Raw genomic sequence first — 27,789 nt, 5'->3', positions numbered from 1 at the left:
ATCCTAAATATCTCCTTCAGCACTTTTGAAAAAACAATCAAACTATTCCCTGCATTTACAGGGCACTTCACAGTTGACAGTGCCCTTTCAGTAGCATCATCTCATCTAATCTCCGCGAACCTGTAATGGGTTGGTAGAGCAATCTTTAAAACAAAGGATGGCGTCGGCTCAGAGAGGTTGAGTAACTTACTGTAGGTCACAATGAAGTGGTAGCTCACTTGCTCTAAGTCTACACTCCTTCCCACAGCATCCAACAAATCGTAGGCATAGAAGGAACCCTTTTAGAGAGAGCTAAAACTCCTTAAAGCAGCAAGCTTTCGTTACGTATTTAGAGACAAAGCTCAAAATGCAAATCTTCCCCTGAGAATGAGAGAGCACTAACAAATGGGTACCATAGGCTCTCACACATCCAAGAATTAAACCAATTCCAGAGTTATCGACTTGATTTAAGACACGGTAGCTCATAGAATAGTTCTAGATTGAAGATAATTTTTGAAAAAGTGTACATCTGTAAATGCACATGCCTCTACTTGGAAAGTATATTGCTTTGGACATTTGTGCCATTTCTTGGTTACCCATTTTACAGGCTGTGTCCATAGCTGCTTCATTCCCATCCCTACATTTAAGGCCATCACATTGCTTTTTAATTACCTTAAGACTCATTTTCAGTTAATTGTAATAATTAAGATTGTTTAACCAATAAAGCACTTCCATGAATAAAAATTACGGAGTTTTTAATACGGCCCTTTTCAAATTTAATACGACGTCGCATGAAACTGCTTTTATTTAAAAGAACGATCATATATCCACTGCCAACAGTATAAAAGCAATAAAGACATTTCCCTCCACCTTATAAAAATGTATGACATTTTCCTAAGAAATTCCCTGCATTTAGAAGTTCTAGACCTTCTCCACTTATAAATCTGAGTGTATCTTTTCACAGACTGTATTTTACTGTGCGACCTTGTTACCTTCATCAAAAGGCAAATACAGACAGTGGAAATGCTTGTAGAAGGAGAAGGCTTAGAGCACAATAGCCCATCACGTGTATGCTGAGGGGCAAGTATCATGAGGACCCCCCACCCCCGGCTTCAATACTAAGGGTGCCCAAGATACAAATCATGCAAGAAGTCAAAACACATGCCTTCCCTCAATGGGAAAGGTGACAGGATTCAACGTGAGGAGAATGATTAAGAAGGAAAGTTTAGTAGGCTCAGTTACCCAGCTGATGGTTCCTCTAGCTCTCACTTGGATTTTAAACGTTTGCTTGAAAAGTGCCTTCACATCAATTTTTGTTTCTTTTAGAAAGCTCCCAGCGGTAACTATTAATAGCATCTTTGAGGAACAGAATTATTGATGTCGTTTGGCTGATGATCCAGAGGATAGAGGAGCCAGAAGACGGCTACAAGTGCAGACATTTGTATGGTCTCAAAACGTCAGGATGGTACGGATACTGAAACAGGAAATAAAAGATGTCAATGGCTTTAGCGTGTAGATCATTCAGTCTTCTGTGTGAGAGTCCGAGAGCACTTGACATGTCTCAGTGAAAAAGTGTCTGTTCCCGCCACTCCTTTCCCATGCCTTTGCACCCAAGTTGAGTCAAGTAAAAGGGCAGTTCATCTTGTCCTGGCTCTTGCTTGTGTTTTCCCCAACCCTAAGCTCAAGAAAAACATCGTGAATTTGACAGCCATTTAGGCTTCTTTATATAGTAGCATCCTCAAAAAATCATTATTGAGCACCTACACGCCTGACATAATATTGAATACAAAACTACAATGGGTGATGGTATGGAAGCAGTTCTTGCTGTCTTTCACACTCTCTGCAGATGCTTTTCATGCATTATGTCTTTTAAACCTCAAACAGCAATACTATGAGGCAGGTTCTAATATGATTTCCACCTTTAAGATTACAAATACTGAGACCTAGAGAGCTTTTTAACTCGCTGTAGGTCACACGTCTAGTGTGGGATGCTGGGGTGTAAACCAAATACAAAGTTGTACAAACTACAAGATGAGAGGTCATTTGCTTGAAGGAACCGATAACGTAACAGAGTTAAACTATGTTGAAGGTTTAATAGAGCTTTGACGAAGAAATGTTTCAGATTCTTAGAAGTAGATGATAAAGTTGATTTGTATTCAGAGAGGCTTCATTCTTGGGCAGATCGGACATGTAACATTTACACTAGAACCAATGTCCTTTCCAAAAACCATCTTCTGAGGGAAAAATACTTTTATAAAATGAAGGTCTTTGTGTCTTTAAGAAATTATATGTCTGTATATACAGACATATGACAAGAGAAATATATGTAGATAACTTAGAAACTCCAGGACAGTGTAAAGAAGAAAGTAACAGTAACCTGTAATCCCAGAACATGGAGATAATCAGTGTTAATATTTTCTTGAATTTTGGTCAACTTTTTTCTAGACACATGTAAATTTTTAGTGCTATTGTTGAAAACTTCATATCATACTGTACATATGTTTATTTTCTCTATTCTATAACCTAAACTTACATGATGAGACTTTCCCACTTTTATGAAAGCATTTCTTTTTGATGACTTCATTGATTCCTAGTACAAGGCTGGAACTTATTTAAGCATCTCCTTCATGTTACGCTTTCAGGATGTTTCCAGCTTTTGATATTATAGATGATAGAGGAACATACTTAAATCACTGCGTGTTTGCATTTCTAACTACTTCAGTAGAATAGAGTCCCATAAATGGAACGCTGGGACAAAGGATCTAAGTTTTTTTAAGGTTTCTAATACAAATTACCAAATTGCTTTCCAGAAAGGATGGAATCTGGTGCTCTTTGGATCCTAGTTTCTTTCCTTCCTCAATCATATTCATCACACTAAGCGTCTAGTGTAATGTGTTATGTGTGTGGCTGCTTAAGAAATGCTGTTTAAAGTTGAAAACCTCACGAGAAGAAGTGTGAGGCAGCGGAAAAGCAGGGACTCTGAAACGAGAAGGTGGAGTTAGATAGAAGTGCCTTTTGCTAGTTCTGCCTTGTATGTTAACACAGGTGACACAATCCTTCCTTTTAAGTGGCTGTAAAAGTTAAATGTCACAGGTAGGAATTGGAATCAGCTTAATTTCCGAAGCTTTGAAGAAAAGACTTCAACATTTAAAATAGCATTTTGTACCCTTCCTCTCTAGAGTAATTTGTTTGTGTTGTTTTGGTGAGGAGGATTGTCCCTGAGCTTGCATCTGTGCCAATCTTCCTCTCTTTCCTATGTGGGACGCTGCCACAGCATGGATGATGAGCAGTGTGTAGGTTCGTGCCCAGGATCCAAAGATGCGAACCCCAGCCCGCTGAAGTGGAGCGTGCAGACTTAACCACTACACCACCGGGCCAGCCCCCAATATACTAATTTTTATTTGTGAAAAATTCTTTGTAAATGGAAAGAAGAATTAACAACAGACTGTGATTTTTTGTGAAAAAATTGTGGTATCTGTATAAAAAGCAATCCCATTGTAGCTCCACTTACTCCCACAGTGAATTTTTGGGATGTACTGAATAGAATTTAAATTTATAGCCATTAATGGTGCACCTTTCTGGTGGCCAGGCAGAGGCTGCCATCACTCCTGGTTATAATTATGACCATGAGTCTCTGATTCTTTTTCCTCGCCCAGGGTGAGTGTTTTCTTGTGAAGAAGGCTGAATGGCTCTGATCGTTTAGATTTGCTGTAACCAACATAATTTGGCTTCAGCAGAACAGGAAATGCAAAGCAACTGTTCTTGGCTTCTCACCATATAGTCCTAAATGTTCTACATGCAAAGATTGAACTGGTGATGGAAAACCAAGGCACTCTGTTTTTCTCATCCTTCCATCTTCTTTTCTCTCTTGGTCAAAACCCACCATAAAAAGAAACTTAAAACCTACCTCTTTCCAGAGCGAAGCAGGTCAAATCCTTCATTTATTTTTTCAAAAGGTAAAACATGGGTGATTAAAGGATCCAGTGCAAACTTTTTAGCCATAAAATCGGCCACAAGTTTGGGGACAGAATCTTTACTCTTAAAACCTGAAAATAAAGCGACATAGTTGTTGGCTTCAGCCAGGGGTAAGAGGAGAATTGGAGAGGAGACTTTCCAAAAAGAATGTAAATGAAAGTTTATGAAAAGTGCTGCATTCCACAAACCACTCTCCTGAGCGTCATAAGAGAGTGTGCGTTAATATCCTTTCGCAGTGGTCTGGCCTTTGTTTAACTTGGGTCCTGGTTGTCAGTTCTCTCAGAGAGAAATTATGGTACAGACGGGCACTCCCACAGTCAAGGAGCAAATTTAGCAGTTGTCTAAATGTGGGCGATGAATGCAGACATGAATTATTGCTATGGGTTCCTGGGTCTACTAGGTATTCCGGTGCCCTGTGCAGTCTCGAGTATAGAAAGAGGTGCTCAAAGCGCCTACTTAGTTCATGGGGACACCAGAAAAGTCTATGTCGGGACCTTCTGCGTGCATTAGTTCTACATCTAGTTGATTTGGAGCCTAGAGATACAAAGGAATTTAAATTTGCTTTTAACCAGGATACCTTTTAAAAACTGGCCTTGCCACTTGTAAAAGGGAAGAAGTCCTGAGGTTAATAAGAATTTGGCCCTCTAGCTTAACAACATACCACCAAAAATAGCTCCTTTCCAGGTACGTCCACTCAGTAGCAACATGGGATTCATAGAGAGATTTTGGGAATCAGGAGGTACTCCTACGATGACGCTCACACCATATGCTTCTTGACAGCATGACAAGGCAGCCACCTGGAATAAAATCAATCCATCGCACCATCAAATTGGATTCTCTGGTAACCCCCACTCATGATGCACAGTATCACGCAATATTGATTTTGCTAGATCGTGAGTGTGTGGAGGGAAGAGATTGCATCTCTTGTTCCTCGGTTTTTCATGATTTCTTAAAGCCACTAGCTGTGGCTTTAGAAAACGCCCAGAGAATATTTCTTGAATAGGACAGTGGATGAATGAATTTGTGTGACCTTAATTCTTTCTTATAAAGTAATAAAGAGGCAAAAATCATTACAAACATACACATAAAATCTGATTCCTCAAATAAAGCTAACGTTTATCATCACATGACCGGCAAGCAATTTCAGTTGGTTAACTCACTTTTCATTTATTTATTAAGTAGATATTTTGAACTCAGTACTTTGAAGCAGGTTCTTTTGGGGGGTAGGGGGTGAAAGATTAGTCCTGAGCTAACATCTGTTGCCACTCTTCTCTTTTTGCTGAGGAAGATTGGCCCTGAACTAACATCCAGGCCCATCTTTCCCTATTTTATGAGTGGCACGCCTGCCACTGCATGGCTTGATAAGTGTGTGTAGGTACGCGCCCAGGATCTGAACCCGACAACCCCGGGCTGCCGAAGTGGAGCGTGAACTTAACTACTACACCACCGGGCAGGCCCCTGAAGCAGGTATTTTGATGGTGAACAAGATATAAGGTCAATTACATCATCAAAATTTGTTTCTTGTCCATTTGATGGTCTCCTTTTTTAATGCATCCCCTTTCTACCATCCATTGCTAAAATGTACATTTTTTTCTGATTTATGTATTTTATTTTTTTCCAACTTTATTGAGGTATGGTTGAGAAATAACAATTGTATATGTTCCGGTTGTACAATGCAATTGTTTTAGGTTGTACAACGTGACAATTTCATATACATATGCAGGGTGAAATGATTACCACGGTCAAGTTAATTAACACACCATCACCTCACATAGTTACCATTTGTGCCTGTGTGTGTGGTGAAAACACAAGATCTCTTCTCTTAGCAAATTTCAAGTGTACAATACAGTATTAGTAACCGTACTCACCACGCTCTACGTTAGATCCCCAGAACTTGCTCATCTTATAACTGAAAGTTTGTTCCTTTTGACCAACATCCACCCGTTACCCCTGCTCCCCAGCCCCTTGCAACCACCATTCTACTCAATGGTTCTAAGAGTTTCTGTTTTAGATTCCACATATAAGTGATGTCGCGTAGTGCTTGTGTTTCTGCATTGGGATTATTTCGCTTCACATATGTCCTCCAGATTCACCCACGTTGTTGCAAATGGCAGGATTTTCTTCTTTTTTATGGCTGAATAAATTGTTTATCTATCTACCTATCTATCTATCTACACTACGATTCCTTATCCATTCATCTGCCAGTGCACATTTATTGTCTCCACGTCTTGGCCCTTGTGAATAATGCGGCAATGAATGTGCGGTGCAGATATCGCTCTGAGAAAGTGATTTTATGTTCATTGCTTATGTACCCAGAAGCGGGATGGCTGGATCATCTGGTGGCTGCATTTTATATTTTTTGAGGAACTTCTATGCTGCTTTTCATAATCACTGTACTGATTTACATTCCCGTCAAGAATGCACAAAAGTTCCCTTTCCTCCACCGCCTCCCCAACACTTATTATCTCTTGCCTTTTTGAGAACAGCCATTCTAAAAGATGTGAGGTGGTGTCTTGTGACTTTGATTTTCATTTCCCTAACGACGAGCCATGTCGAGCACCTTTTCCATATAGTTGTGGGCCTAAAACGGACAGGTTTTAAATGTGCTTTTACCTCCCAAAAATGTTCATTGGTTTTACTTTAAACCATACCTCTTACTCTGGAATGTTGAAAGAAAGCCTTCGTCCTCCAGTCGGGTTTTTAAAGCTGTCAGTCTTAAGAAAATTGTTTAGGATGCCCCAGCAAGATATAGTGATCTGTCCTTTGATTTTGAAGTATGAGATGTGGAAGACCAGATCACCTCAGGACGTGTGGCGTTGGACATTGGCGTCTTCAAATAAAGTAACAACCCAATTCCACGTCAGAAAATGGAGGGAAACCACAGCAAAAGGGCATAAGGAGGAAAGACACAGCCTCGGAAAAGTTGGGTTCTCTTGGAACCTCAGCCACCCATGGCATATCGTCCCAGCTCAAGACCGCAAAGAGCTTCACTCTTCCTGTTTCTCACCGACACAGCTGGGATTTGCTGGAGAACCGCAAAAGGGGGACTTGCTGGTCTCTGGGGACTTTTTTCAGTAGATTCTAGAGGCTTCTGATTAGTGGAATACAGCTGGAAATGTGTTCCCTCTTGCAATTGATGATATTTGTAATTATTTGAAAGTAATATCATGTATATTCCAAAGCTGCTGTAAGCACTGCAAGACTGGGAACAGTGTTTCATATTGATAACACCCGCTGACATTTGTTAAGCGCTGACCACTTGACAGGTAGCACTGTGCTAAGAATGTTCCGTGTATTATCAATGGAATTTGGAAACAATGCTAGGAGATAGCTATCTCAAACTTTTTCATTGCAAAACCCAGCTGACTTTTGACAGTATTCAGTCCAACTCCCGGGTTTGGGTGCTCACTTTGAACCACTGCGTGGTCTGCTGTGGTAAGATAGCACATATTTTCTGTTCATAAAATGATTCAAAGCGTGAAATTGCTCATTATTTCCAGTGGCCAAAGTATGATATGTGGGAAAAATCAGAATTCATTAAAACATAAAAATTGTTAAAAAATTATTGTTCAGAAAGTGGGGAAAAATCAAACTTGCCAACTTGAGAACAGAATTTATATTGTATATATTTCAGCTTGAATTTTTTAACTAAAGATTAACAAGGTAAATTTGTAACGGCTCAATAAACAAACCTCCTACCTCTGCTAAGGGGAAATATTAGGTATAACTGTTTCGCTTAACTGATGGAATGAAAGATTTCTCATGACAATAAATTAAGCAATCAGGTAACAAACAGGAGCTGGCAAATCACCGCTCGTAGCTTTAAAAATGTTCCTTGTATAGAATATTTCTATTCTGCAGCCTGAGAGCATCCTCCAGAATGCAGAAGCAGATCTCAGGGCACTTTGCAGTACATACCATGGTGTCAAGCCGACCAATGACTTCAAATGAAAAATCCACGCCTCCATTGCTCATTTCTGTCAGCACCTCCTGGATGGGTTTCTTGTAGTCCTGAGGGTTGACACACTCAGTGGCACCCACTTCTTTGGCCTTTGCAAACTTGTCTTTGTTGATGTCCACCCCAATGATCCTGGCCGCTCCGGCTGCTTTACAGCCCATGATAACAGACAGGCCCACTCCTCCAAGGCCAAACACGGCACAGGTGGAGCCCTGGGTGACCTGTGTTTGTAGAAAATGCAAAAATGGATCAAGTAATGATTGTTGGAGAGCTCCTAAGCTGTGGAAAGTGCTATGCCTTGTCCGTTTTCAGGAGCTGCTCAGACTATGTCCAACCTCCTGTCAAAACCTCTTTTGGCTTCAGTTGTTTCAGTGTTTAAGTTGAGGGGTTTGAACTAGATCTTTGCTGGACATTAGACATTAGACCCGGGGAACTTAAAAAAATCTCAATGGTCACAGCCCATAACCAATTAAATCAGAATCTGGGCAGGTGGGACCCAGTCCCCAAGTGACTCCAATGGGAAGCCCAGGCTGGGAGCTGGGAGCCTGGATGATCTTTGAGCTCTAAATGCTGGTGACTTCCCTCTTAAAGAGAGTCTAGAGGCTCAAATCTCTTGACATCCAGCTTCAGCACATCACACATACATAAACACAATTTTTGGGAAATGAGATAATAAGTGGAAAACGTTATTCCAGGAGACTGAAAAAAATAGTCCAAATGAACCCTCAGTAGTTAACTCCTTGGTTGATTAACTTTCAGTAGTCATAACCAGTATAATGAGAGCGGAAATTAGCTCTGAAACATGGAAGAATTATCCTGAGGTTAACACAAAACCTAAGGCCAGGGGAAACTCACAGGTAACTTTAAGATAATACAGCTTGAGGCCAATGTGATCTTAGTGGGTCTTTCTCCCTGCTTTTTAACATACACTAAGGGACGATAATGCAATGAAAAGTTGGTCTATGTTAATAATGGATGAAATCCATTATTATGAGTGCCCTTGGCTGCTGCTCAATTAGAACACCTGCTGAAACAGATGATGCCATTGCACAAGGGCCTTCATGCAAGCACAGAAATTTGGAAAACACGTGCTCTCAATTGATTAAGGTGGCTAGGGACAGTTTACTAACCCTCGTCTGCTGGAGTCAGCCTTCAGTGAGGGTAAAATGCTCCTCCCGTACCTCGTAATCATTCCCTGGGGTACGGCTCCCCTCTTTGCCTTACTCAGGAAAATATGAGGCTTGTGGCCATGACTTAAAAGTGCTGGTAATTATGTGTTATGCTTTATGAATCAGCAGGAGTTTTGAGAGAGAGGTTCATTGCAGCTCTCATACGAAGCAGCTGTGAGATTTTGGACAAATAGCTTTATGTCTCTGGGCCTCAGTTTCATAAAATGAAAAGATGCTGGATTTCCAACCGTTTGTGGAAAGGAGCCTTTAGAGAACCTCTCCTTAGAATCTCCCACTTCAGCAGTGTGTGTGTGTGTGTGTGTGTGTGTGTGTGTGTGTTCATGGCAGAGGATGAGACATAGCAGTGGAATGAACGCATCACTGAAGCTTCCTCGCTTTCCTCATCGGGATCCACAGAGTGGGTGTGTTGATGGCCCTCGGTTTGGAGGGGTAGCAGGTAAGGCTTTGGAGTCTATTGTTAATCCTAATCCTGGGCGTGGAGGATCCCTGGACTAGATACTCCCCAAAGGCAACCCCTTCATTTCATTTACTTTTGCTGCCTCAGAACCCGGCAGACCCTACCGTGCCTGGTGCGTGTTGGTGCTGTCTCACTGTAGAATGAATGACTGAATGAGCAGCCAGCTCTAGAGTTTAGACATCCCAAAGAACAAATAAACAAGCATAATTATTGAAAACGACACCTTTACTGTTTCGTGACTAATTACCAACTGCTTTTGCATCAGTGATAAACAGATCAACGTTCTAGGATATGCTCTCCATTCCTTCTGAGGGCACTTTCCTACTCATCTTCGATACCCTCAATTCTATGGAGTACGTCAGTGTTCTTATGGGAGCAGGGGGAAAGCTACTAGTAAATGTACGAAGAATGATCTCTGATTCCTGTGAGAATCTGCTTTCCTTTTGGTTCCTGACAGTCTGAGTGTAACCGGTTTTATCACCCGTTGTCATTCGTACCTTGGCAACCTTGACTGCAGACCCATAACCAGTAGAAAATCCACAGCCAACGAGACAGACTTTCTCCAGCGGTGAGGCCGCATCGATCTTGGCCACTGAGATCTCGTCCACCACGGTGTACTGGGAGAAGGTGCTGGTGCCAAGGAAGTGGTGGATGGGCTTCCCTCTGCAGGTGAACCTGCTGGTACCATCCTGCATGGTTCCCCGAGGCATGCTCAGACTAGACAGTGCAACACACAGACACACAAGGGCATGAGACGGTTATAACCTATGTGCAAATCTATGGCTGTGTAAGGAGAGTAGCAGAAACTTACTTTTTCAAGCAGAGGTTGCCTTCAGGGTGTTTACAAACACTGCATTTTCCACACTGGGGAATAAAGAGTGGGATGACTTTATCACCTAGAGGAGGATAAAAGAAATTCTTAAACTTCTATCTGGGAATTAATAGAGCAAGAAGTTAAAGCTTATGCGTGTGTATTAGAGACATGTCTTTGAAAAGTCTCCACGAAATAGGATGCGGTGAGCACCGTGCCATCGGCCATCGCCTGCTGGCATTGTTGATTTGGGTTTATATGTGCCCGAGGACTGTCAAAAAAGAAGTGCAAATGTGGGAAAACCATGAATGTTTAAAAGCGGTTCCACTGTATTAGTCGTTATTTTATTGTGTGCCCTTTCTCCTGGTGGTGTTATACATATCATCTCATTTAATCTTCCTTAAACCTTCAATATTGTCACTGTAAGTATAAACATAAATGTTAGTTGTGAGTAGGCTGCCATATTTCTGCCAGATGTTGGGGAATCTGGTATTTTGTGATAGTTTGGAGTACAGTAAAAGTGAGAATTTTGACAACCATTTCTTGGCTTTTCAAAGTGACTATCCTTATCTTTACTATGAAATGAGTACTTAGCTTTGAAATTTTATTCATTTTTTAAGGAAACTAACAAAAAATGGGACAAAGAAGAATTTGAGAAATTCCTTTGAAAGCCTCAGTCCTCAACAATGAGTTCGATGCTTTCTTTAGAGTAGGAACCGCCTGTCAAATGTTTATGGCTGATCATTTGTGAATCATCTATTTCTCCTGCTACTGTGGAGGGGGCAGGGGTGGAAAGTAAGGGCGTCATTCATTATTAATTGATTTCTAACTGAAGCAGATACTGAGAGCTAAAATGCAAGGCAGATAATTTATTTTATTCTTTTCTGTCCACATGTCCATTAAGTATTTGGTTAAGGGGGGAGGTCAAATATACTGGCTAAAGTCATTTTTTAGAATTAAACACAATTTTTATTGTTAATCATCTATGCTCTCTATCCACAAGACCCAGGAAAATGGTTGGCCATAACATTTAATAGGTTAACTTTACATGGAGAAGATGACACAGAAATTTTCTATTTATTCACCCTTTACCTCTAGAAATATTTGCCTATACTATTATACAATAAAATTAGGATAAAATAAATGTTAAAGATGAAATAGTACTTTGTAACCAGTCACATTGAACCCTGGTTAAAGGTAATAAAACTGCTAGTTCTGCTAGGTCCCTTTCCTTTGCTTCCAAGTGGTCTGTTTCATTCCTTCTGGGCTCAAGAAGGGAGGCCAGGGCCGGCCCAGATGGCCTAGTGCTTAAAGTTTGGGGAGCTCCACTTCCCCACCCGGCTTGGGTTCGGAGCAGGAACCCCACCACTCATCTTTCAGTAGCCTCACACAGAGGAACTGGAAGGACTTACAACTAGAATATACAGCTACTTACTAGGGCTTTGGGGAGGGAAAGATAAAGAGGAGATGGGCTACAGATGTTAGCTCAGGGTGAGTCTTTACCAGCAAAATAATATTAAAAACTTAAACAAACAAGAAGGGAGGCCATATTGGAAGAGGAAGCCGATGGAGGGACTCTGCTTCCAGCTCAGCAGAGATCACATTATGATTCAGGCTTAGCCTCGTGGCCCCGTTCTGTGAGCTGCTGGCGGCACAGAGCAGTTTCCACACACTGATCCAGAGGTTCAGGATGTGGACTGATGTCTTTCCCTCGTCTCGTTTGTGGTTCTCTTGGGCCCTGGCTGGCCGTGCTCAGCAACACTCAAATGGCAGTTGTTTGATTATGAACTTCGTTCTGGCAGGCACTGCGTGTCTTTTGGTCCTCACGCAGCCCAGGATCCAACCTGGCACCTGACATCTAGAAAGCACTCAGTAAACGCCTGCCAAGGAGAGAGCGTGGGAGAGCATGCACACACATGTCAGAGCAAGGCAGGCAGGGAGGGGAGGTGATGGGGATGGCCTCCGTTCGAGTCCCAGCTCCTCTGAGACCGTCCACAGGGCCTTCACCTCTCATGGCTTCAATTTCCTCATTCAGCCTGGATGATCTTCGGAGCCTGAACCGAGGCACACCCCCCCAAGTGTGAAATCTGTACCTGGTCTTACTGTAGTGACGCCTTCTCCGATGCTCTCCACAATGCCAGCTGCCTCATGGCCTGCGATCACAGGAAGAGGTGCGACAAGGGTTCCACTAACCACGTGGTCATCTGAGCGACAGATTCCTGCGGCCACCATCTACGGGGAAAGGGAGGAGGACTGGATTCAGTGAAACTGTGGCCCTCACGTGGACTTATATCCACTTTCCTGAAATTGGGCTTCTAAAGTGTTTTCATGATTTTGCCGGTAATCCCTTCTCTTCCCAGATACAAAACTTGCGGTTTATCCCCAAGATTATTCAGTCTAAAACCCTCCTCCATGAGCCTTTCCTGCATTAAACAATTTGGAATAATCTGTGAAATGATTGTTTCTGAAATATTTAAGTCTTATAAATATACAACAGCGCATCCCTTTTATAGAAGTAAAGATAATTCAGATTAGCATCAGAAAACAGTCACTTAAGTTCCACCATCTAATGCCAATTGATTTTGAAATCTTGATATAAATCCCTTTGTACTTTCTTCTGTACAAACACATACATTAATTTTTTTTATGTTATATACTCTTTGGTTTCTTTTTAAAAATTTAGCTGTTTATATCTTTCCTTGACAATAAATGTAATTCCACTGTCTGGATGACCATATAAAAACTGCCTCTTGGGGCTGGTCCGGTCGCCTAGGGGTTAGGTTCAGGTTAAGTTTGCACACCCCGCTTCAGCACCTGGGGTTCCCTGGTTCCGATCCTGGGTGTGGACCTATGCACTATTCATCAAGCCATGCTGTGGCAGGCGTCCCACATAAAATAGAGGAAGATGGGCATGGATGATAGCTCAGGGCCAGTCTTCCTCAGCAACAAGAGGATTGGCAGCTGATGTTAGCTCAGGGCTAATCTTCCTCACCAAAAAACCCCAAATACTGCCCCTTGATGGATTTTGGTTCTTTCCAGTTTTCCTGTTTTCTTAATTTTCTAAACCTAAAATTCAGTACAAGTGGAAAAATGTTTCACCTTTATACGGACTTCATGGGCCTTCGGGGGTGCGACCTCCACCTCCTCTATGGAAAATGGTTTCTTTTGCTCCCACAGCACAGCTGCTTTGCATTTTATTACCTGGAAATTGAACACAAAGATGACACCAGCTGTTCCGCACTCTTGAAGTCAAGGATTGAGTCTTTCATCTTTTTATGTGCCATATCTAGACTCATGTCTGGAACATAAGTGTTCCATAGAAATGAACAACGTCTGATTTGCAAAGAGAGTAAAAATACCTTTTTATAAAAATGTGGAAAGCAAGAACATAGGGACAGAGAAACAGAATTAACTCTAATGACACATTGAGATAAAATGGAATATCTTCTTTTAGGCCACACGTATTTTTTTTCTCTTCAGGTTGTTTATTGCTGATATTTCCTAAGGCGGTGTTGAAATTGCTTGCTTACCCACACCTGTTGGCTGGCACTTAAAGTTCTGAATCACTGTTATTTTGCTGACAGATTCTGTTCATGTGAAATCTATTGCCCTCTTGCTCAATTCTCCGCTTAAGCACAAGCCATCGGACACGTGATTCCCGTTCTCTACTTGCCTGCCTGCCTAGCAGACTTCTTCTCGATTTGCCTGTTCCCCTCCTTTGATTTTCTCTCCTGCTACTCTGTGTGCTGCTTGTCTGCACCACTAATTTGAAAGTTCACTTCGGCAGCTCTGTTTCGTTATCATCTTATGTGTAAAGATTCCTTCCAGATTAGATGTGAGCCAAAAATTTTAGAAATTAAAGCCACACACACACACACACACACACGTATTTTGAAATGGGAGAGCTGTGTGTTTGCCTTTCTAGCTAACATGGCTTACCCATAGACATTCTTAAAAATAAAAGTTCAACACATATTTTCAGTGCCTGGGAATGTAATATAAAACCTGTCTTGATTGCTGTAAATGTATGTAGTTGAGAATATTTTTCTAGAGAGAACTGACATCATTGCAAATATGATAAAAAATTCAACTGAAATTTATCTAACAATTCATTTTCATTATTTACATGTCAAATCGTCCCACTTTGCAATGTGCCTGTCGTGGTCAATGCCACATGAATGTGAGCGTCCTTGGAAGTAATACACCAGTGGTAGAGAGGTGTGGCTTATCGGGTGCTGTGATGCAGCAGACACATTGTGGCCTGTGCTGTGTGAGTTACATGCTCTGTCTGTAAACCTCACCGGGCAGTATTTTTGAATTATTGGTCTTATTTTACAGATGAAAAGATCGAGGTTCAATTGATGTAGAAATTGACTGAGCAATTTTCCTAAAGTAATGAAGCTGGCTGTCTGGAGAATTGATATCAATCTACCTTTATCTTTTCACTACCTCATGCTGGTGAAAGATTAACAAAAGGTAACATAATAATAACAACAACAAAGATAGCGGTCACTAACATTTATTGAATTATTTCTCTGTAGCCCGCACTATTCTTACTGCTTGCCGGTATTAATTCATTACATTCTCACAACACTTAATAAAGGAGTATTATTGCTGTTGCCATTGAGCATGTGAAGACGATGTAGCACAGGACAGGGAGACATCAAGGAAGCGTTGTGACGGAGCTGGAAGTTAGGACGTGGCAGCTGAGGGGAGGATTGAGTGCCTGTTACTTGTTGTTTTCATTACTACATTGGCTTTACTGTTTGGCTTTCTGAACTCATTATTTCTCTTAAGCTGAGTTTTGGCGATTTTAATTTTTCTTCCCCCTAGTTAATCTTCATTTGCAATGTAAATGCCATTGTAAATGCTAATCAGTAACGAATGAAAATAAGACAGTTGGAATAAGAAAACTGGCAATTGGTTCCCCATGTGGTTTCCATCCAATCTCACTGATACAGGCCTGTTGTGTCACACAGTGTGTGTAGAAATCTCAGAATGTTAAACTGAGTTATCAGAGCAAGATGTTATAATGTGTGATTCGCTCCTAACACAACAAATGTCCTGGGAAGAGTTGACAGGCTGCTGTAATTGAGCAGGCAGACGGGAGGAATTGACGACGCTGAATGACCGCCTGCCTCTCTGGGCCTGGAAGCACTGAACACACACGCTGACTCTGCAGAAGACCCAGGGCCCAGTCTCTGTGTTCCCAGCGCTCCTAAGTGATTCAAACTGCACTAGTATTAATGATTGTGTGAAATCACGTTGACTTTTGTACATAGAAGATAGTGTTCTGGAGGATTTCTCTGGGAGGGTGCTGAACTGTGCCATAACAGGACTCTTAGGTCGGAATTTGCATGTCGAACTTGGCTGGCTTACCCAGGATCATTCTGATGCTTTAGATGGATCAAACTTCTGTCAGACTCAACTTTACGTATTCATAAAAGATATGATTATAAAGATTAACACTTAAATTATGGTTTCTTAATATAAAGATAACTTTCTTAACATACAGATGACTTCTTGACTAAAAACGTTTCCAACTTTAGATTTGTGGATTACTCATGATCGGCTGTAACCACAGCACATTTATTTAACAGAGCACATAGAGACTTTGGAGGTACAAATGCTGCACATTCTGGCTGAAGATATTTAGGAATAGCCTTTTCCAATCGTAGTTCAATATGTGTTGTGTAATGAAGCATATACTCTATGCTGTATTTCAATATATATTGCTTCTAATTTAGACATGCATATTAAATTGTTCATTAAACATTGTCTGTGTATTATATTAATGAGAATAGAATTCTAAAAGTAAAACATTTTTCGCTTACTTTTCCTGCTGTGCTCATGATGCCGTTTTCCCTGCAGGCCAGGAATGTGACGAATCCTTGCGGAATCCCCTCTTGAGGATGTAAGCAGATAGACTGCACGGATGTTTTGTTTGCTCCAGTAATGCCCAGTTCCACACGTGTCATCTGGGGTCTTGAAGCCACGCCCATGAACGTTTTCTCATCCCAAGTGCGATCAGAATCAAAAGGCCACTGCACCAGCGCTCAAACATTGACTTTGTTTGCAATACACTGATTTTAGATAACATTGTGATTTCATTAGGTTAAATATTTCCTTACACATCTCCCTTTTTCCTGGATTCCATATTTCTCCTCTCTCAATTCCACACAGGGTGTTCAGAGTTCTGATTGCTGTTTGTGTGTATTAAGCCCCAACTTTTTTTTATTGAGGTATAAGTGACTTATAACATTATATTAGTTTCAGGTGTTCAACATAATGATTCCATGTTTGGATACATTGTGAAATGATGACCACAGCTAATCTAGTCACCATCTGTTGCCACACAAAGTTACAAGCATTTTTTTTCTTATGAGGATAACTTTTAAGATTTAGGGTCTTAGCAACTTTCAAATATGCAGTACAATAAAGACTTGAATGTGAGCCCTGAGGCCACAAAACCCCTAGAACGAAACATAGGCGGTGAGCTCCTTGACGTTGGTCTTGGCGATGACTTTTTGGATCTGACTCTAAAGGCAAAGGCAACAAAAGCAAAAATAAACAAGGCGGCCTACGTCAAACTAAAAAGCTTCTGCACAGCAAAGAAAGCCATCAACTTACACAGCTCGAAGGACGTGCAACTAGGACATACAACTATATGCCGGGGGGTTGGGGGAGATAAAGCAGAAAAAAAAAGAAAGCCATCAACAAAATGAAAACACAACCTACTGAGTGGGCGAAAATATTTGCAAATCATATATCCGATAAGAGATTAATATCCCACGCATGTAAAGAATTCATATAACTCAATGGCAAAAAGACAAATAATCCAACTTCTAACCCGCATGATGAAGTTAGACATGAGGAGGAGTAAAAAAGGAGCAAAAATGGACAAGATCAGAGAGAGCTACAAGCCAGAGGAATGTGTTTGCTCCAGCACTTTCCTCCTCTTCATAGCAGAGAAGTCAGACAGCAATCAGTCATAGGAAAGACGCTCACCATTCCTGGCATTTCTGCTCCACTCAGTACCGATCAGCACTGACTAAGCATATCCCTGTTCCAGGCACTCACCTGGGCAGGGTAGGGTAGCAATGATGGGTAAGAGACGTCCTCTTTCCCTTCCTAGAGGCAGTATGGGGCAGTGGTTATGCCATGGCCTTGGGTTCAGGCAGACCCTATTCTTCGTAGTTGGGTGAACTTGGATTTATTATTTAGCTGTCTTTGGCCTTAATTTCCTTATCTGTGAAGGGAGGATGAGTAACAGTACCACCTGAAAGGGTTGTTTGATGAGCAAATGAGATAATCCTTTTAAAACATTTATGAGGGAGCCTGAAATAGGACAGCCTTCAATAAATATTAGCTGCAATGATTATCCATAAAAGTAAGCTCACAGTCTATGGTAGGGGGAGGGGGGGAGAGGCAGGTGACCCAGTCAGACCACCTGGGATTTCTCCATCACAGTGAGAGCATTCTAACTGAAGGACTCAGAGGAGGCTTTGTAGAGAGAAGGCATTTAAGGTAGAAAGTAAACAACGATCATTTTGGCAAATAGTGAAAAAAACCCACTTGTGCATTCCTGTTGTTCCTCGCTCAGGGCCATGAGTGTGAGGAAAAGTGTGAGTTTGATATTCAATAAGTCTCCAGTCTTTTACCAAACTTGGGGGACACAGTGCACTCAATAACTTAAGTAGATATGGTCTGTCAACATGTGTATGTTAGCATAAAGGGTAGGTTTCTCTAGAACTATCAACAGAACAAAACCGTTGTCTGTTTCCAACTTTACTAATGCAGGTGTAGAGAGCCGTCCTGGGGCTCAGAACATCCACCCAGCAGAGAGGCAAGAAAGGTCTTCCATCTCCTCATGGTGGTCTTACGACCACCCAGTAGGCACCACTTCTTGACAAGGGCCACCGCCCTACTCTCCCCACCCACCCACCTTAACCTGTGGACAGCAGTGCAAAGAAAGGGAGTCTGGCACTTTTCAGAGACTGGTGGTATCAGGGGGCTCATATGTCCCAGTCAATTTGAAGGACTCATCGGATTGGTGTGTTTATAGAGTGACGGAGGGATAGGGTACCAGGAATGACTTGAATTCTTAATAAATTGGTGGTTTATTTGGGAGACAGAAAATTTACAGGAAGCTAATGGCTGTGATTTATTAAGCACATACTATGTTTCCAGAACTCCACTGGTGGTTTTTCATACATTATTACGTATCATCCTCAGAGCAATCCTACAAGGAAGGTACTATTATTATTCCCATTTTACAGATGAGGTAAGAGAAGCTCAGCAATTATAGATCCCTAAATTCCTTTCCGAGTCAGAAGTGTTGGCTTCAAGAACAGCAAGGTTTCAACAGATATGTGAAAAGACGTGGAGGAAACAGTCATCAGATAGTTCTTGACCACACTCCTAGTGTTTTCACTATTTGCCGTATGAATAGGCTGAGAATTCTTCAAATCTTTAAATTGTGCATTCAGCCATCTCTCCTGTCTGGCATCTTACTATAAGCCATGAGGAGGAGCCAAGCTGCACTTTTACATTTTGCTTATCTGCTTTGCTTGGAAATTTCTTCAGCTGACTATCCAATTTCAGTGCTGGCAAATTCTACCTCCCACAAGACACTAGAGCACAAACACAATTCAGCCAAGAGCTTTGCCACTTCATAACAGGACTGCCTTTCTTCCAGCGTCCAAAACATGTTTCTCATGTCTGTGTGAGACCTCAATCAGACCTTCCTGTCCATGTCGACAAGCATTCCGCTCATGATTCCTCAGATATTCTCGAAGAAGATTGAGGCTTCCTTTTCAGCTCTCCTCTTTTTGTTCTGAGCTCTCATCAGAATTGCCTGTAAAGGTCTATTCATGGCAACCTAGGCTTTTTCTGGCATATACCTCAAAACTCTTCCAGCCTCTGCCTATTCCCCAGTTCAAACGCCACTTCCATACCTTTAGGCATTTGTTACAGCAGCATCCCGGCTTCTTGGTACCAATTTCTGTCATTGCTCCTTTGGGCTGCTACAACAAAAACAGCATAGACTGGTTTAAACAACAAACATTTATTTCTTACATATGCGGGTAGCTTCGGTGCCTGGTGAGAAGCCGACTTCCTTGTTTATGGACAGCCATCTTCTTGCTGTGTTCTCACATGGTGGAAGGGGCAAGAGAGCTCTCTGGGCGCTCTTCTTAGAAGAGGATTAATCCAATTCATGAGGGCTCCACCCTCATGACTGAAACACCTCCCCAAGGCCCCACCTCCAAATACCATCACTTTGGGGATCAGGTTCAAACATATAGCGGGTGTCCAGCCAGAGTTAGGTGTCCAGCCATGAAACAATCAGCTAAAAAACGAAGGTTGAGGGGCTGGTCCAGTGGCATAGTGGTTAGGTTTACACTCCACTTGGGCAGCCTGGGCTTTGTCTGTACGGATCCCAGATATGGACCTATGCACTGCTCATCAAGCCATTCTGTGACAGGCATCCCACATATAAAGTAGTGGAAGATGGGCAGAGATATTAGTTCAGGGCCAATCTTCCTAAGCAAAAAGAGGAGGCTTGGTAGCAGATGTTAGATCAGAGCTAATTTTCCTCAAAAAAAAAAAAAAAAAAGCACCAAAAAACCCCTAGAGGGTTGAGGTAATGTAGCTGTGGAGAGCTATACCATCTCCAATGGTGTCATGAAGCTGGAAAGAGGCAGTGGCAGAATCCTAAGCCATATCTGTCTGATTCAGAAGCTCCCCAGAAATGGGGAGCTGGGGAGGAGCGATAATATACAGAGTCCATTGTAGGAAACTGGGAGTCCAAAGTGTACAGGGTTTCCACTGGTTGCATTGCTATGGTCTCTCATTGGCTGGGCTGTTGCAAGGCAGGGAAATCTTCCTTCCCTCTGCTGCATAGTAATGTAACAAACACGTTCCTGTCAGAGATGCATGCAGACATCTCCTTCTGTTTGGAGTAATTGATCATGTATGACAGAGCATGAGACCTCCCCTTACAGGCCTTCCTGACTCCAATTTAGTTGAGGTTTGTTTTATTAATTTCACATTTATCCCTTTGGATAAAGATCCTTCCCTAAGAGCATCACTGGCCAAGAGTCAGGTCTCCTGAGTTTGGTAGCCTTTGTCCCTCAGTGCCAGGAAGGATCTTTCCCAGTTGTCATGTCCTACGTGGAAGAGAAGGTGCACAGTCTGAGGCCACATTTCAGTAACAAGGAAAGGAATGAGGGAGAATTCTCAGGCATTTGTTAGCCAGAGTCTATATTTTTCTGAGGTTGTAGGCTTTGGAAATCATCTGGAGGTGCTGGGCTAGCATCACCTTATTAGGTATGTCATCTTTACAAAGGTTCAACAGGCAACAAGTACAGAACTTTACAACAAATATACAAAGCAAGATCAAGAGCAATACTATAAATCCAATTTGCAGGATAGTTCCAAACCAGGAGCCCAGACCTGAAGGTAACCAGCTGAATACATCCAAAGACAGTGGATTTTCAGATGAAATTTATTGTACCCAATGTGCCTGCTCCCTAATATTATGTAATTGGGTCTCTACCTCCCCAGAGGCATTTATCCACGTGCAATAGGAGGTGTTTGCTATTGCACAGACACCTCCTTGCTCAGTAAGCGTATAATTAAAGTCTATACAATTATTCAAAACTACCTTGCCCAATGAGTTAAGCAAGCGTTGCTGAGCTGAAAATGCCTTGGCTGCAGAGTTGGCCAACTCTGCTAGTGTCAGGGTAAGATTCTTGATCATTTGTTGATTGGCAGTCACTTCAATACATGGAAAGAAAGTTTTCTACACAGAGGCAAACCCAGAATCATCATGCCTCCTGGAAGCTCTTATTTAAGGCGGTTATTGAGGTTTAAGGGGATGGACCAATGAGAGGCTTAATGTAGAGAGAATAGGACAGTGAATACAGCAAAGGCACACTCTCCTTATATTCTTCAGCTGTCAAAACGATGAGTCAGCCAAGCATAAAGGCCATTCCCCAAACTCCCACACAGGAAGTTATAACCATAAGGCTCCCACAGAAGTGATGGTGTCTATGGACTCATTCATTGGCATAAAGGCATTAGCATAATTTAACCAAAGCTCAGGCATTATGTTCTTACATACTGAGAGGTTACCTAAATATAAATGTATGTCAAGAAGTTTATAAATGGCCTGATTTACATTGGTGGTCCCGGAAATTTTCTTATATGGCTATTCGAGAGGTCTCATTTTCCCATCCTAGGGGTGGGTTAAACTGAAACAAGAAACCAAATGAAGTGGGCTTAGTCCCTAACTTCATAAAGTAGGCCTGTGGAACAATTGAACCATATAGTAGCACTTGGGATTCCAGTAAAAATACTCTGTGGGAACTAAGAGGTCATTTCTGTCCTAGATAGATTAAGATTTCTGATGACAAATCCAAGAATGGGAGAGCTTTCTACCTTTCACCAGATATTCAGCAAATGCAGATAAGAGCATTGTCTTCACAGGAAAGAGAGAGAGAACATAAGGTAAGAAGCAACATCAAGTAAACAGTGTACAGGCCTGGTCCAGTCATTTTGGGAAAGCTGTCTGCCTCAGATGTTAGCTGCTTCTCCTCCAATCCATTGTATGAATGTCTCCGGTGTTGGTACAGGACCAGATGTCAGGTGGAGCCTTCTTTATCTGTGAGGTGTGTACCCAAGGCATGAGTCCCCAAAATTTTGTTTCCACCCGGTATAGTCCCTCCGCAAGAGCTTTGAAGGGCAGTGAAAACTGGAAACGGTAGTTTGGAAAGTTGTAGCCAGACATTTAAGGAAATCAGAAGAATTTAGGATCCAGTCCAGCTTACAAGTGTATCACAAAACCTTAAAGACAATTAATAGGACTAGAACTTAATATCTATGAAGGGACAAACATAATTTCTCTCTCCAGAATTACTCCCATTTTTTCTTAAAGATAATGATAGTAAAACTAATTTGTTTGTATTAAACTTGGCCTGGTTATTTATATAAATGCAGCAAGAACAGAGATTGACCATAGAAATTCTTTTTAAGGTTGCTTTGTTAGAACCTTGTAGGCAAAGTACTAGGCCTGTTTTTTCAAGCAGTTTCTTAAAGCTGTCTGGTCATTTCTGAGTCTATGTACATCTTTCTTGACTATGACAATCTGTGAAAGCCTTGGTGACATAGCCATTATTTCCATGGTGTCGTGTTAGAAGGGGAACAGGTTCTCACTGAATTTGTAGAAATGCATATATTGTCTTGAAAAGAATACTTAAGAGATTCTGAGTTCTGGAGAGATATGGTAGGGAGAAAAAGATAAATTCTTTAGACCTTGTTTTGGAGTTACAATTTACCAAACTGCTGTAAGTTATAGACAGCTTAAAAGAGAGGAGAAAAAGGGGTCTTTTACATCTGGAAAGCAAAACATTAAAGTAATCAGTTTTCCATTCAAGTTTTAAAAATTCTGATCCAGTTCAGTGCTATAATCTTAAAATTATCACAAATCTTTATTCCAGAGTACTTGTCAATGTCTTCTCCCTGAAACTCTTTGAAGATGAAACATACTTTTAAAAGCATAAGAATACAACAATAACTGTCTGTAACTGACAAAAGACTTCAAAAAAAGACAATTGTTAAGGATCCGATGAGGGTTCATTATAAGTCAACTGACAAGGAAATTTGAGCATGTTTATGACATACATTTTTAGGTAGTAACTACAATTACAAGTGATAACATCATATCTATTTGACCAAAGTAACAATGCAAGATTTCAAAGGCAAATACATAAGGTTACATAGTTGTAATTAAAATGTAACTCCTTTAATATTAAGGAAACAGTTTTCCTGAAGAAAGACCTAATCAAAACAAAACTGAAAATCTTTTAGATAAAACACAAATCTTTGTTTTCTAGGCATATGACTTATAAGGTAAAGAATCTTTCACAGTGTGTTATCAAAAGCAGACCAGTAGTCCAAGAAAACCTTGTTCTTTTAACGAAAAGAAAGCCAAATTTTAAGTTTTGCATCAGCTTACTCTTGATATTTAAAACTCACTCATTCCAATCTTAGCTAGTCCTGCCCACACATAAAATTCCTTTCCCAAAATACCTTTCCATAAACCTTCCTCAATTTTATATTTATATTCAGATTTTGTCCTATTCTTTTCCCTTCCTGTTCCAAAATAGCCAGTCTCTCTTTAGGACAATATAGGTTTCTTTGCCCTCAACAGAATGCATTTCCATTCCTCATACCTTCTTTTCCTGAAACACACATCCTATTTTCCTTCCATCTGGAGAAGTTTCCCTTCTTTTTATAGCTTTAAACAATTATGAATGGTCTGCTATTGGCAAATTTATGCATACATTGTATAATTCCTAGAAATATATTTCCCTTATAATCAATTTCCAAGGTAGCACAAAACGTTTACCAACAGGTCCAAATATCTTTAGTTTCTTTGTAAAGGAAGCCAAAAGCAGATGACTATGTTCAGTAATTTTTAAAAATTAATTAATCAATTAACTTTTTACCAAAAGAAATCTTTAGTCTCCAGGAGGTACACACATCCATCATCCCTGGTCCTCAGGGCCACACTCATTGGCATTCACCCTTCAGCAGCATGTCTCCCTTTTCCTGACATATAAATGGAAGAGCCCCAAGACCAAGATCTTTCTTCAAACACAAGTGGTCTCACACTTAGTTACTTCACATATTCATTAGAAATCAGGATTCCTGTGTTTCTTGTACAGCCATGCAACAGAGGCCCAGCATTTGTACCGTGTCTGTGGGAAAGGCAGTCAAAGGCCAGTGGTCTCCCTGCCTTGGGTAAGATGGCTGAACAGTTACCTAGGTGAGATTGTCTGTCAGAACAGTCTAGGCCAGGACCGAGGGCTCAGCTTCCAGGGCTGCCCGGCAGAAGCCACTCTGTCCTGGCTGACACTGCTTCCTGGTGTTCCAGTCTCTTCTTGTCATCTGAGGGCTTGGGAAGGCCCCGATCACCTGTGGTTTGTAGAGCAGCAGCACAGGGCTGGGCAGGTGAGTGAGAGCAAGCATACACTGCAGTGCAGCACTCTGGACAGCCATGGAAGGGCTAGAGCTGAGGTTCAGGAATTTGATGACGAGGGTGTCAACGTGAAGACTCATGACTTGGGGTGCTTCTAGTAGAAGAGGCTAAAGGCAGCTGAGGGTGGAGAGCTGTACCATAGACTGGGGGCGGGACAGGGCCTCCAGCAGCAAGGAAAGCAGCGCAGGCAGCTCTGGCAAGAGTACAGGCTTAAGCATCCTAATTTGCCTTCACATCTTGAGGAGCAGCATGGAAGCCCTGGACCAAAGCATGCACATTGTCTGTGAAGAACCGCTGGTGCAACGTGATCCTCACTTCAGCTTGGCCAGCATGAGTGAACACTCAGTGCAGTCAGCCACGAGCAGAGGGAAGCCATCATGGATCACGGATCATGGATCACTCAGGAGCCATGAGCCAGCCTGTAAGGCAGGAGCTGAGAGGAGGATATCTGAGCTATAGGGCCTTTGTTACCAAGAGAAGCAGTGTGAAGGCCTGAGTCCAAGGCCCAGAGCCCAGCCCAGCCTCCACTCTGTCCACAGCCAGCTGTAGGAATTCCTCCAGCTGTTGCCCTGCGGGGTGCCTGTTGAGGAGTCCTGCAAAGCACTTGGCAGGGCTGGTGGAGACGGGGTAGCTGTGGCAGCAGCTCAGCTCTAAAAGCTCCTGCATGAGTTGGTTCAGCTGAGGCATTTCCACATTTCGAGGCAGGGAGCAGACGAAGGCCATGAGCAGTACAACCAGCCACCTCTGCCCTGAAGAGCCATCTTGGGATGGATGGAATCTGCAAGGGAAGGGACACTGTTTGCAGGCAGAAGGGAGACGTTGCCATCCAAGAAGAGGGGCACAATGCGGGCAACACTCTGGGCAGCTAAGTCAGGGCTCGAGTGGGTGGTGGCAGTGCCAAGGACAGACACCATGGTGGCCAAGACCTCATCCACCAACAGCACTTTTCGCAGAACTGAGTGCCCCTTCTCTGGCAGAGAAGCCTGCACAGCCAAGGCAGGCAGGCAGGGTAGAGCTGTCTGATGGAAATACCAACAACGCATGGGGTCTAGCTGGCATTTTTCCACCACCTGCTGGAGGCTTTGACAGATAGCAATAACTTCACTCGGTCCCGCAGCCATATTCCCTTGGTTCATCTGGCAGAGATGCTAAAGCAGCAGAGGCAGTCTCCTTGACAAGGCCGGGATGTGTTGATACAGCTGACAAGGGCTGGAGACAGCACAGATGCAGCATTTGGTGGGACCATCCCCTTTGGCCACATCTGACTCCCCCAAGCACAGCTCCTCAGCAAGCTTGGGCACTGGGTGGCTGCTGAAGGCCACAGGGTAGAGAGTGGCCAGGATACCTGATGCTTCCAGTACTGCCACCCTGCAACTTTGGGAATCCTCCTCCAGGAAGCTCGGTCTATATAGGTGACCCACCACCAGCTCTAAGTCTCTGGGATGCAGGAGACCTGGCTGGGCACCCAAGACTCTGAGTGTACTGATGCTAACAAGCTGAAGCTGGCTGTCAGGGTCTGTCAAGGCCATGAATACCAGTGAGCACAGCTGGTCCTTGAAGCCACTCAGAGGCCTTTCATCCTTGTCTTCATAGCTCCGTTTCTGTTGCAGCTTCAAGAAACCCAGGATCATTTCGAGGATTGTCTGCCACGGGTTGCTCTGCCTGTGCCTGTGGAACTGTTCTAGCAGTAAAGGCAGCATGTTGCTGGTGATGTGGTCACAGGTCTGGGCAGAGGCCCATGCAGCAGCCTGCAGCAGTTTGGAACTAGGCTATACCTGTTTCAGGTCCGGTTCACACAGATGGTGCCTGCAGTCCTGTAGAATGTTGCTAACGAAAGAGTCCAGGAGGTCCTCAGCATCAGCCCTTGGCACAGAGTGAGCCACACATGCAGTCAGGGAGTGGAGGGCTGGTTGGCCCTCAGTCTCCACCCACTCACTTGCTTTCTGGAACATCTCCCTGTGATAGAAACCCAAAGGATGGGGAGGAAGTCCTTCAGTTCCTTCTGTCCTTACAAAGAATGGCAAGCATTCAGAGTCTGTAGAGAATCCATCTTGACACTCAGAATCTTGGGATCCACTTTCTCAATCAGCAGGGGCAGCAGGAACTTAGCAAATTGTGGTGTAGAAGCCAGCACAGCTCAAAAACTCAAGATGAGATCTTCTCTCTGCATACCATGGGGTCATTAGGTGGAGGGGTAAAATCAGTAGGGAAATAACAAGATGTCACTTCAAACAACTCTTCCACAAAGGGTCCCAGACGATAGTCCCTGGAGATGAGGTCATGGACGATGTGGAAGGCCACCAGAAGATTACAGGGATCCTCTTCCCCAACCATCACCTGAAGCCAAAGGTGAAGTCAGCTCCTAGGCCCTTTGGCTCTTCTTCCCAGGTACGTGTGAAGTTGCTGATGATAGTATATACAGTGTGTCAGTCCACTTGTGGCAGGGACTGTATGTGGGCCACCTGGAAGATGGCTTTAAGCACAGAGACAGCCAGTCCTGGGTGTTGGGACACACACAGGCTTAGTGCTCTCAAACCCTGCAGGACAGATGGGATCACAAGATGGTGGTCCTTCAGCCAGTTCTCAAAGAAGAAGATCAGGTGAACAAATTCCATCTCTAGGAGCAAGGAGTGATGCTGGGATAGCATCTGTGGCAAAAGCTGGATTCATTGTGCCTGAGATCGTGGTTCTGGATTCTCTAGAGAGGAGCCAAGGGCTTCCACCACTTTTAACACTGTATAGCTCCCAGATTTCATGTCTGCAGCCACTTGGTCAAGGGGCCCTCCTGCTCACCCATGACAAAGTCGTGCACGAGGGCCCACAGGGTGCCGTAGGTGCCACCACCTCCAGAGCAGTGGTGGCGGCCATGATGCAAACCATGCAATAATTAATGTTTAAGTATCTTATCTTGTTTATAAAATCATCCAGATATTCAATAAAATTCCATCATTTAATTTAAGTTAGAAAAATCTCTAAAGTTTCAAGTTACCAAAAAGATTTTGGAAGCTACTTTTCAAGCACAAATACCAGAAAATGTAATTATTGCACCCAAAAATGCTTATCCCATTTTTATCTATTGAAGTCATTTATTGCCAACAATTATGTTTAGATTACTCACAAAACCTCCATGTGATATTAAAGCAATTAGCCATCATCTTATGTTATTATTATTATTTTGCTGATGAGCTTTATAACAGAGATAACATGAGCTTAATAAATCCGGGTAGAATGAAAGTTGTATGTCTGCATTACACTCAGTGTTGATAACTCTAATGGCATGCCTGCTTTAACTAAATAAACAACCTTAAGCTAACTTCTGTTTACTAAAGATTAATACTAGATCACATAAACTTGAAAAGCATTTGGGTTAGTTTC

General features: G+C 42.5%; 1 protein-coding gene and 1 pseudogene across 1 annotated transcript; both read right to left on the bottom strand.

Moving 5' to 3' along the window:
- Positions 1 to 753: 753 nt before the first annotated feature.
- LOC100034175 (alcohol dehydrogenase-S-isoenzyme) lies at positions 754 to 16,254 on the bottom strand. Its single transcript, NM_001081945.2, has 9 exons — positions 16,205 to 16,254; positions 13,470 to 13,571; positions 12,464 to 12,602; positions 10,371 to 10,455; positions 10,057 to 10,276; positions 7,873 to 8,133; positions 4,616 to 4,751; positions 3,887 to 4,025; positions 754 to 1,453 (listed from the first exon to the last, which is right to left on the bottom strand). Exons 1-9 carry the CDS (start codon positions 16,220 to 16,222, stop codon positions 1,429 to 1,431), a joined length of 1,125 nt encoding a protein of 374 aa, NP_001075414.1. The 5' UTR covers positions 16,223 to 16,254; the 3' UTR covers positions 754 to 1,428.
- A 7,989-nt stretch (positions 16,255 to 24,243) lies between these two features.
- LOC111772841 (MMS19 nucleotide excision repair protein homolog) lies at positions 24,244 to 27,282 on the bottom strand (annotated as a pseudogene).
- Between the last annotated feature and the right edge of the window lie 507 nt (positions 27,283 to 27,789).

Source organism: Equus caballus, chromosome 3, assembly GCF_041296265.1.
Source record: "Equus caballus isolate H_3958 breed thoroughbred chromosome 3, TB-T2T, whole genome shotgun sequence".
NCBI classification, from domain to species: Eukaryota; Metazoa; Chordata; class Mammalia; order Perissodactyla; family Equidae; genus Equus; species Equus caballus.
This window is presented reverse-complemented; position numbering and strand designations above follow the sequence as displayed.